This window comes from Cebus imitator, unplaced genomic scaffold (genome assembly GCF_001604975.1).
Source record: "Cebus imitator isolate Cc_AM_T3 unplaced genomic scaffold, Cebus_imitator-1.0 Scaffold238, whole genome shotgun sequence".
Classification (NCBI taxonomy): Eukaryota; Metazoa; Chordata; class Mammalia; order Primates; family Cebidae; genus Cebus; species Cebus imitator.
The window spans coordinates 1,900,129-1,911,916 of record NW_016107553.1 but is presented as its reverse complement, the minus strand read 5'-3'; the positions used below and the strand labels follow the sequence as shown (position 1 = coordinate 1,911,916).

Genomic DNA, 11,788 nt, shown 5'->3' with positions numbered 1-11,788 from the left:
CCACTTCCTGGGTTCAAGCAATTCCCCTGCTTCAGCTTCCTGAGGAGCTGGGACTAAAGGCACATGCCACCACGCCCAGCTAATTTTTGTATTTTTATTAGAGTCGGAGTTTCACCACGTTGGGACAGGAGGGTCTTGATCTCTTGACCTCGTGATCCACCCGCCTTGGCCTCCCAAGTACTGGGATTACAGGCATGAGCCACCATGCCCGGTCCAGAATTCTTTTATTGTATTTTATTGCTTATGGCTAAGCATGTAAGAAGAAAGATTAATTGGTGATGTTAAGAAGTGAAAAATTTTAAAATAATAAGGGTGATACCAATCTATATTTTTTTCAATAAAGAAATCCTGAAAGTAATTTCTTTGCATTCAATAGGCATTCATTAGATACACACTGAGGGCATAATATTATAACTAGATACTAAGTAAAGAGGGTATGGAAGAAAGGCATAATCACTGCTCTCAAGGAGTTTCAGATTTTCTTTTTTTTTTTTGAGATGGAGTCTCACACAGTCGCCAGGCTGGAGTGCAGTGGCATGATCTTAGCTCACTGCCATCTCCATCTCCCAGGTTCAAGCAATTCTCCTGCCTCAGCCTCCTGAGTAGCTGGGATTATAGGCGTCCACCACGATGCCCAGCTAATTTTTTGTATTTTTAGTAGAGATGGGGTTTCACCATGTTGGCCAGGCTGCGGAATTTCAGATTTTCAAGTCAAACTCCTGAAAATTAGATTTAAGATTCTAGGAACAAACCGAAAGATGACTCTTTAAGCTTTACACATTTTCCAATTTTTAACTGAACTGATCTAAGGATGCTAAAGCGGGGAGTGGGGGAAGGGGAAGCCTGAACATTTCTGTGTGTTAAGACGTTGGAGTTCGGCTAACATTTTCTCTTCTTAAAACTTCAATTTTGGCCAGTTGCGATGACTCACCCCTACAATCCCAGCAGTTTGGGAAGCCAAGGCAGGTGGATCACCTGAGGTCAGAAGTTCAAGACCAGCCTGGCCAACATGGTGAAACCCTGCCCCTACTAAAAATACAAAATATTAGCCAGACGTGTTGTTGCACACCTGTAACACCAGCTACTCGGGAGGCTGAGGCAGAATTGCTTGAACCCAGGAGGCAGAGGTTGCAATGAGCGGAGATCACACCACTGCACTCTATCTTGGGTAACAGAGCAAGACTCAGTCTTAAACAAACAAACAAACAAACAAACAAACAAAAAAACCCTTCAATATTAACAAGGTTAGTACTTGGGTCAGAATACTTAGTCTGCAGACATTTTTTATTTTTTTGGAGGTGGGGACTCTTGCTCTGTTACCCAAGCTGGAGTGCAGTGGGCGTAATCATGGCTTACTGCAGCCTCAACTTCCCAGGCACAAACAGTCCTCTAGCCACACAGTCTCTCGAGTAAGTGGGACCACAGGTGTATGCCACCACATCCAGCTAATATTTTTATTATTTTTTTGTAGAGACAGAATCTCACTATATTGCCCAGGCTGGTCTCAAACTCCTGGGCTCAAGTGATCCTCCTGCCTCCACCTCCCAAAGTACTAGGATTACAGGTACGACCCATTGTACCCAGTCCTTCTGCAGAAATCTAAAATATCCATCATCTCAAGTTTATTTATCATTTGTGTTGGCAATGTTCAATACCCTCCTTCTACTTATTTGAAAGTATATGTTACTGTTAACTATAGCCATCCTACCCACCACTGTTTTTATAAAACATATGCACAGCCAGCTTTAATAGAACTACAAGCTATTTAAAAGTATACACAGTAAATGTCAGAATAAACCAAAATGAATTTAGGAAAAAAATGAAGAAAGCATTAAGCTTTAAGTAGAAGAGTCTCACCATCTAGAGCTTCTTTTAACTCATCTTTAGTCCAGGCCACTTCTGTCATCAGCAAGCGGAGGTAGTACATGGCATGCTGGTGAGGCTGTTCAGCCCGGAAATTGTTAAGAGATCGCATATACTAGTGAAGGTAGACACAAGTTCAGTAATTTTATAAATCTTTTAAAAATCATTTTAAAAGTCCAGTTATAATAAAATTTCAAACAATGTGTTACTAGGATTTAATTCTTTCCCCTTTCTGAAGTTACATAATTAAGAATGGGGTTTATTCCTCTCCGATCCATACATAAAAGTGCATGCTTTTTCTTTGTCCAGGGTGCTGCTTACATTTGTTCAGCATCTGACATGGACTGTAAGTGCCTTCACTACGGGATATCTTTTGTCCCTCAGAAAGTTTCCCCTGGTTTTCAGGGATGTCTTTTGGAATCTTTAGGTTCTACACTATAAAGCTATCCTCAAAGTCTCCGTAAGCAAGCAACATTGATAGGTATCCATATGGGATCTTTATTTGAAAACTGATGGCAGTTTCTCTTGGTATACAATGAAAAGATCATAGTTGAGCTTCAGAAGCAGCTGTTCATCCCTTACTTCCGTTACTGGGCTAAACATGAATTGAATTTAAGTGGAAGATATGTCAAACCCAAATAGTATGCTCTAATGTGACAAGGTCTTATGGTAAGGCAGACCTCAGTCTGCTGAATTGTGTATTCCTCTGAACTGGAGGTTGGGATGTAACATTCAAGGGGGCCCTGACAGCCACTAAGTGCTTCTCTTTGAAATTCAGAGCTGCAACTGCCCTAGCTCTTGGAACCCACAGAGAAGAGGTCAGGTATCCACCAGGGTCTACTAGGCTTTCTTTCTGGATAGAGTATAGGATTTTGCAAAGACAGGGTGAGATGAATGCAACAAGGTTATGAATGCTCCTTTTTCTCCTCACTTCTTTTATATTATCAAAACTTTTTATAATATAGCAATATTATGTTATGAATAAAAAAATAGAGTTCAGAAAACTTACTGCTTCTTTGATAATTTCAAATCTTTTTTCATCAATCTCAAAGGTAGCCATTTTCTCAATAATCTTCTTTAGTAAAATTGGCTGCTTGTCATTGTAACCTTTCACTGAAAGCTACAGAAAGAATTCAGGGTATTAAAAGTCTAAAAATATCACAAAACAACTTCCAAATAAACAATTTAACCTGATTTTTAAACATGTAGAAAATCCTACAACCAGAGATAAAAAATGAAACATATTCAATTTAATGTCTCATAAATATAATGTAACATTTTGGAAGGTAACATTAACCATCTTTTTTTTTTTTTTGAGACAGAGTTTTGCTTTTGTTGCCCAGGCTGGAGTGCAGTGGCACGATTTCGGTTCACTGCAACCTCCACCTGCCAGCTTCAAGCAGTTCTCCTGCCTCACCCTCTGGAGTAGCTGGGATTAAGATGCACACCACCACACCCGGCTAATATTCTGTATTTTCAGTAGCGACAGGGTTTCACCATGTTTGTCAAGTGGGTATCGAACTCCTGACCTCAGATGATCCACCTACCCCAGCCTTCCAAAGTGCTGGAATTACAGGCATGAGCCGCCATGCCCAGCTTTAACCATCTTGTCCCCAAATTGTTTAAATATTTTAAAAGTCGTCCTGGAGAAATGAGGCAGCCCTGATTCTGCATTACATGGCATTTTGCCACTTTCTCATTCAGTGTTGCCCAATTAGGACCCATATAGATATAGATATAGATATAGATATTTTGAGACAGAGTCTCAAAAAAAAAGTCTCTGTCACCCAGGCTGGAGTGTGGTGGTGTGATCTTGGCTCCCTGCAACCTCTGCCTGCCGGGCTCAAGGAATTCTCCCGCCTCAGCCTCTTGAGTAGCTAGGACCACAGGTGTGCCACCATGCCAAGCTAATTTTTATATTTTTAGTAGACGGGGTTTCACCATGTTGGCCAGGCTGGTCTTGAACTCCTGACCTCAAGTGATCCACCTGCCTCGGCCTCCCAAAGTGATGGGATTATAAGTATGAACCACTTTGCCTCGCAGGATCTACAATTCTAACCACTTGCATATTTGATAAGTTTTGTTAGTGTTCTAAAAGCTAATGGCAAAACAAATGTGTAAAAAAGATACACTGTATGTATCATCAGGATCTTGGCTTAGCACTTTTTTTTTTTTGAGACATGGTCTAGCTCTGCTGCCCAGGCTGCAGTGCAGTGGTGCAATCTTGGCTCACTGCAAACTCTGCTGCCCAGTCTCAAGTGATCCTCTCACCTCAGCCTCCGGAGTAGCTGGACTACAGGCACACACCACCATGTCTGGCTAATTTTTTGTAGAGACAGGGTCTTGCCACGTTGCCCAGGAGGTTGGTCTGGAACTCCTGAGCCCAAAGCAATCCACCTGTCTTGGCCTCCCGAAGTGCTGGGATTACAGGCGAGAGCCGCCGTGCCCAGCTAATTTAGCACAATTTACTTTGTCTCTAAATGCCTAATATTTTGAAAAGTGAGGAATGAAGAATTCCTATCATATTTCCACATGGTGGCACTAAAAGCAGTAGGGGATACACTGCAGCTAGAATACCATGAAAATCTGTATGCTGTGAAGGATGATAGGCAAGAACCTCAGCAGGAGGGAAGACCACTGGCCATGGCAAGCACATCATGTTTCCTACTGTAGGAACTAAACAAACAATTAGCAGAAAACCCATTTTGTCATAAATAAAAATTATTTGTTTTGATGGAAATATGCTACAAAAAAATCAACAGAAAAAAAGAGAAAATAGATGATTACTTTTCTTTTTAGAGCTAATTATGATCTCTGAGCTTCAAATTTCTGTGGACTGTAAGAATGCTTAGATTAATATACATTCTTACACATTCAACAAAAGCTACCAGATATTTATGTGAAGGAAAAAAAAGTCACTGGAAAATAAATAAAATTTAAAACTCCTACAATCTTAGAATTTAAATAAAGAGTACCCCAAAATGCTCTCATTTTCATTTTTACTAAAATATGCAATATATTTTCAAGAAAAGTGAAGAGGAATGTGTGCCACAAAAGGGATATTAACTTGGAATTGAGATATAAGCAAGCTTGGAAACACATTCAAAAGAAAGGATCTAGTTATTTCTTAGACGAATTTAATAATGCTTATTTTAAAACACATAAAGTAGGTAATGGTGTATGTGACAAAGTAAGTTAAATTAAAATGTCAGGTGCATCTGAACATAGAAACTTTCTGCTATCTGCAGAAATAAAGGGAGTCTATTTATAGGTAAAAATCAAGCACCACAACAGTAACTATGGATATCTTCTACTTACAGATGTTAATACACACTCAATTATATGGAAAAAACAACATGCTGTCAGGATTAATATGTTAAACATCTTAAGCAGAAGAACATGCAAATAAATGCAGCACACACACATGTTCACAAGATGCACTAAACTTAATTAAATCATTCATTAGTGGAACTAACACTAATTTGAGTTCTTCAATCATCAAAAAGGTGCAAGGAAAAACACCATCAACTTTCTTCTTTAAAAATGCAGAAGTTAATAGTTTTCCCAAGCTCAACATAATGCTTAAACGGGGTGGTGCCTTTTCTTTGGTTTTCATGTTACTTACAAGTATTGCATTCATTCCTGATGCAATGCCATAGCTCAAACCTGAGAGGCGTGCTGCATATGTATACTCTTTTAAATCATCCTTCAATAACCTGATAAACAGGTATGTCATGTTGCAATGGAGAGGATCAGCATAAATGTAGCGACTAACAAAAAGAAAAACAAAAGAAATGCTTTGATACCTCAAGCAGTGGCATGGAAATGAAGAAACATGACCGAAGAGTATGGATATGCAGCCTCATGTTCTGGATTTCTAGGGAAATAGTATACGCCAAACTTAGGTTTTACAAAAGAAGGAAGACTTTATTTTCCTTTGCCAAAGACCAAGATTTCAAACACAGAATGGGTGGGATCTAAACCTAAATCAGTATCCAATTTCGTTTGAGTAGAAAAATATGACACGCTGATGAAAAAAAAAAAAAAAAAAAAAAAGAAAAAAAAAAAGAAATCAAGGAAAATTTGCACAATATGAATGGTATGTAGTTAAACACTTAGAATAAGAGCTAACTTAAAAATTAAATATGATTAGCCATAAAGATTTTTAAAAAAAGAAATTAAACTCATAACCTCAATCAAAAAATGCTTCCATCAAATCAATATAAAAAATGTTGATGAGTGGAAGGCTCTAAGGCATGGGTACTTACATACATCCCATAGATGGTATTTTGGAGATCATAGCTCAAGCCTGCTAGCTCTGCTGCATATGCATACTCGTTGAGTGAGTCTTTGAGGAGCTCAAGGTACAAATAGGCCATGTTACAGTGCAAGGGGTCCACATAAGCAAATGGGCTGGAAGAAAATGTTGACAATAAAATAGCTGATTTTATTACTTCTCAATGTGATATGGCCTTTTGAGATGGATCAAGATAATGAACACCAGTTAATATGATTCCTGAGGATATGGTTGAATTCTTGAGGCTATTTCTTCTTATGAGGAAAAAAAACAATGTGTCTGAAAAAGAAGCCTGAAATATGGTGTGTGTGTGTGCTGGTGGTAGTGAATAAGGAGAGAAACTGCCTACCCCAGATGGTGTGGCAGAACTGACAAGTTAAGAAATGCAGGGTATGAGAGGAGTGGGAACGGGCCAAAATGCATGCCTAGGCTTAGGCTAGCGGGAGGAGCATGGCCGACAGAAAACATACAGAATTTGCATGTCCTCCATGTCTCTCCAATCAAGTCACACCCTTGGAGTAGTGGGGGACAGGAGTGAAAGACTAGAAAATGTGTCTGTGGTAAATTACACAAATTGAGACCTGTGAAAAGGTTAGCTTATCCCTGAATTTGCCTCAAAACAGTAAAGCTAGAGAACTGTCAGTAAAATAATTGATAATTTCTATCGTATAATGGCAGCCAAAACTAGGGAAAAAAAGTAAATAGAATTTTTTTTTTTTAAGACGGAGTCTCACTGTGTCACCCAGGCTAGAGTGCAGAAGTGCGATCTCAGCTCACTGCAACCTCTGCCTCACGGTTCAAGCGATTCTCCTGCCTCAGCTTCCCGAGTAGCTGGGACTACAGGCACGTGCCACCACGCCCAGCTAATTTTTGTATTTTTAGTAGAGAAGGGGTTTCACCATGTTGGCCAGGATGGTCTTGATCTCCTGACCTCATGATCTGCCCGCCTTGGCCTCCCAAAGTGCTAGGATTACAGATGTGAAAAATATTTAAATGAGAAAGAGCAATGAAAAAGAAGAAAGAATTACAGAGTACAAGAACTAAACAACCACAGTGATCGACTAAACTTCATTTCCCAGATAAGAAACATAATTTTCTTCAGGTCTCCTGAGTTTGTGGTAGCAGAGCTGGGATTCAAATGCAAGTTAAACGACTTTCTCCTTTGACCATACAACCTTGCTTACCTTTATCAAAAGGAAGTAAAAGATTCACTCATTCAATAAATACGTATTATACGCTTACTACAGTGCCAGGCTCTTCTCTAGGCACTGGAAATAAAGAGTGAACAAATCAGGCAGTGTCCCTGATCTCAGAGTTGATAATCTAGCTAAAGGGGACAAATAAAAAATTTAAATCTCACATGTTAGTTGGTGACAGTGCTATGGGGTAAAATTAAGCAGGGTAAGGTGAATAGGGAATAATGGGGTGATGGCAGCAGGAAAAAAAGACTGCTACTTTACATGCGACGGCCAGTCAAGGCCACTCTTATAAAGTGACATCTGGACCTAGACCTGAAGGAAGCAAGGGAGTGAGCCCTAGGGGCATCTAAGGGGTGAACTGAAGAACTTCCCAGGCTGAAGAAACAGCTAGTGCTAAAGGCCTGAGGCAGGTGCCTGCTTAGCTTGTTTGGCAGCAAATTAAAAGTTTCACTCTATCTGTAGCACAGTAAATATAACCAATTACTGAAAACAATGCCAACATTTTGTTTTTTTAACGTAGAGTCAAGGTCTCACTGTGCTGTCCAGACTGGTCTTTAACTCCTAGGTTCAAGTGATCTTCCTGCCTTGGCCTCCCAAAACGTTAGGATTACAGGTGCCAGCTATTGCACCCAGGCAAAAGCCAACAATTTTATCAAAGCTGATAAAAAAGTAAAAATAGGGATAAAATGTGTAGTCACTTAGAGAATTAAAATCAAAGACAAAGTTCGACAGCTATTCCAATATTCTCCAACTGGAAAATTTGAAAAAATGTTCTGCCATTTAATTTTTTCTTTTTTTGAAAAAAGGGAACTAGATAGAAGTGCTCCTGAACACAAAAAAAGGCCATATATTGCCATCCCACAACAAATATCATACATTTAATTTTTTAAAGTATGATACATGATGACAGATTTCCTTCTTTGAGCAAACAGCAGCTCAGAAACTTAAGGCACAATTCACAAAAACAAAATCATCAAAACAAAAGAGAGGTTATGACAAAGGTCAGCCCCACAGGCAACTATGGACCTTTCTTAGGTGGAAGTGAAAAGCCAGAAAAGCCAAGTTTGGAGACTCAAAGCACTATGGCTCAGGCTCAGCAAACAATTCCAAGGCATGTCCTAAAATGCTGCATCCGGTGTGGTGAGGTGGCATGCACCTGTGGACTCCCAGCTACTCAGGAGGCTGAGGTGAGAGGTTCACATGAGCCCAAGTTTGAGGCTGCAGTAACTGCACTCCAGCTCGGGGTTGACAGAGTAAGATTCTGTCTCTTAAAAACAAACAAACAAACAAAAAACAAAAATAGCTGCATTCACAGCAGCTATGGTGGTGAAGTGGAGAGGACCCCAAACTAACTTTTAAAAGAGAAAAGGATTCAACTGGGATACCAGAATTCTGGTTCATATGTTAATTTAAAAAATGTATTATTTTGTTGACCTGCATGTCAAACAAGAAAAAAAAATGTATTATTTTGTAACCAGATACTGTACCCTTAAATATGGATCACAGGGTTTTAAAAACCACAGCTATCTACACATAATACTTCTGAAAGTATGAAATACTTACTTCTGAAAATATGAAAATACATACTTACTTCTGAAAAGATGAAAAGGATATAGACACACATATGAAAATTTCAATTAAAACGTACAAGAAACAGAACAGTGGTTACCTCTAGGAAGACAGACCAGAGGGAGGGATTTGTGTGGAAGGCAGACATTTTCAATTCTAGGAAATGTGCTAGGCAGCTGAGAGAACACAAAAATGTAAAATGGTCTCTCAAAGGGTATTCTAAAGAAATTCATCATCGTAGAGGCCAAACGGGAAGGTGGTGACAAGCTGCTTAGAATGTTAAAAAATATCACTCTCAAACATCAAAAAAAGCAGCTCTGTAATGCCCTTTACCAACAATAAGTCATAACCTGACAGCCCATGTTTGGTGTAAACAATAAACAATCTCTGTACAGTTATAGATAATCTGTGAATCTCATGCTATAAAACCAAAATATTTACAATCCCTATAATCTCAACATATTTGTTGACGGAAAATAGATTCTTTTCCCTCTTTCCAAAGCATTTAAACCATATCTACCTTTAATTTCATGTCAAACGAACTGAATAAACATTAATGAAAAAGCTGATTATTATATTGAGCATTACTGAATAAATAAACTATGATAGGTATTTTACAAACCACTGAATTTTAGAAATAAAAATTATAAACTCACAAAGTAAAATCTGAAATGGGTGATTAACCCACAAATAAGTAAAGGAAGACACAGATGAACTGAAGATGCACTGAGAAATTACTGCAATAGCATTATTCCTAAATTTTACTTCTTTTATTAGTAATTTTAAAGTAATCAAGCCAGAAATAGAGGAAGCAGTACTTAAGGGCTCCTGACAAAGGACAGAACAGGACTCAGGATCATTTAGTAACTACTACCTCTTCTAGACAAGTTCCAGGAGTATAAAACCAAAGCAACAAAAACACCCCAAATTCTTTATTCTTTCTTCATTGAGTCTTCTTCTGGGTAAATCCATAGCCTCCTCAGAATCCAAAACCCTCATGGCTAAGAAGGTCATCCTAACAATAGCTAACATAAATCATTTCAGCTAAAGGGTATACTCATTAATGAAAAAAGGAAAGAATTAACAACTTTGGTTTTTAAAATACCTCTTAACGGCAACAGCCTCTCCTTTTCTTTTTTTATTATTTATTTATTTACAGCCTCTCCTTTTCTAGGTGAAATAACTCTAATTCCTTTTATATTTAGACATGGATGTTTAAGAAGAACAGACAACTTTTGGAAATGTAATTGCTGATTTTTATAAGAAGATTTCTAGCTAGATTCATCTTACCTACCTGAAAAATTCAAAGTTGAGACAAGCCTTCGGCAAAAAAAACTTATCATCTTGTTTGAACCACAGTTTGCTCATAGCTGTATCCTGTGATGGAGAAACAATCTGGTTAGGGAAATAGTGGTGCATTCAGCAAAAATGTTCAATCAAATCACTCTTCAAGAGGAAGAGGACAGAGGCAATAGTTAAGAGTTTCGTTGTGAAGCTGCTGTCCCATGGCCTTGAAGCATACTCAGTGTCCGCAGGTAGAAAGCTGGAGACAAAAGACTGCAGACTCCTCTAACAGAGTGAAATCTGCCTTCTGTTTCCCCTATATCAGGGAGATGGGGGTACAATGAAGGAAGAGACATATCAGAGAAGCCAATACCAACTGTCCTGTCCTCATCTTTCTGGACACTGGGAGGCAGACAGAGGCAGAAGTCCCTTGCAAGGGTATGGCAGCCAGCCTCCAAGGTAGCCCACAATAATCCTTTCCTGCTGATTCACAGCCTTGGTGGTCTCCTCCCACACTAGACCAGGGTTGGTCTGTCTTACTAACAAAATAGGACAGAACTGATGGTACACCTCTGAGACTGCATTATAAAAGACATCAGGCTTGCATCTTGATCACTCACTTTCCCTTCTGGATCACTCACTTTGGGGGAAGCCTGCTGCCATGTCAAGCAACTCTGCAGAGAAGTCCATGTGGTGAAAAACTAAGGTAAGCCAACAATCATATAACTGAATTTGGAAGAGAATCCTTCAGCCCCAGCTGAATCTTCAGATGACTAAAGCCTCGGCCAACAGCTTGACTATAACCTCATAAGAGACCCTGAGCCAGAACTAGCCAACTATGCCACTGCTGGATTCCTGGTCTGCCTCAGAAACTGTGTGTAAGACCGGGCTCTGTGGCTCACCTGAGGTCAGCAGTTCGAGACCAGCCTGGCCAACATGGAGAAACCCCGTCTCTACTAAAAATACAAAAAATTAGCCGGGCATGGTGGCAGGTGCCTGTAATCCCAGCTACTCAGGAGACTGAGGCAGGAGAATTGCTTGAACCCAGGAGGTAGAAGTTACAATGAACCGAGATCACGTCATTGCACTCTAGCCTGGGAAACAATAGCGAAGCTCCATCTCAAAAAAAAAAAAAAAAAAGAAAAAAATGGCTGCCTCATTAATAATCTAGTTGCTTAAGACAAATTTTCATGTTCCTAAACACTGACTGTTATCTAATTGAACTCATCTAAATTCTTCCAAATGTTAGGCCATTTGAAGAAGATAAAAAGAAAGATGTGTATGTGCGCCTACAGTCATGAGTTTAGAAATAGTTTAGAAGGGAGAAGCAATACGTTTAGAAGGGATAATGGGTTGGGCACGGTGGCTGACACCTGTAATCCCAGCACTTTGGGAGGATCACGAGGTCAGAAGTTTGAGACCAGCCTGGCCAAGATGGTGAAACCTTGTCTCCACTAAAAAACACACACACACAAAAAATTAGCCAGGCATGGTGGCACACGCCTATAATCCCAGCTACACAGGAGGCTGAGGCGGAGAACTGCTTAAACCCAGGAGGTGGAGGTTACAGTGAGCC

General features: G+C 39.5%; 1 protein-coding gene across 4 annotated transcripts in view; it reads right to left on the bottom strand.

The window, feature by feature from the left end:
• The window catches only part of IDE (insulin degrading enzyme), a 127,086-nt gene that overhangs the window by 20,774 nt on the left and 94,524 nt on the right, over window positions 1-11,788 (bottom strand). For 3 of the 4 annotated variants that reach the window (XM_017498187.2, XM_037727732.1, XM_017498191.2), the window contains 4 exons: window positions 10,223-10,305; window positions 6,132-6,276; window positions 2,873-2,983; window positions 1,858-1,978 (listed from right to left, as the gene is read on the bottom strand). In XM_017498187.2, coding sequence (XP_017353676.1) covers window positions 1,858-1,978; window positions 2,873-2,983; window positions 6,132-6,276; window positions 10,223-10,305 — 460 coding nt within the window. Of the gene's footprint in view, window positions 1-1,857; window positions 1,979-2,872; window positions 2,984-5,488; window positions 5,634-6,131; window positions 6,277-10,222; window positions 10,306-11,788 lie in introns of all 4 variants that reach the window. The other variant, XM_017498188.2, reaches the window with a different exon arrangement.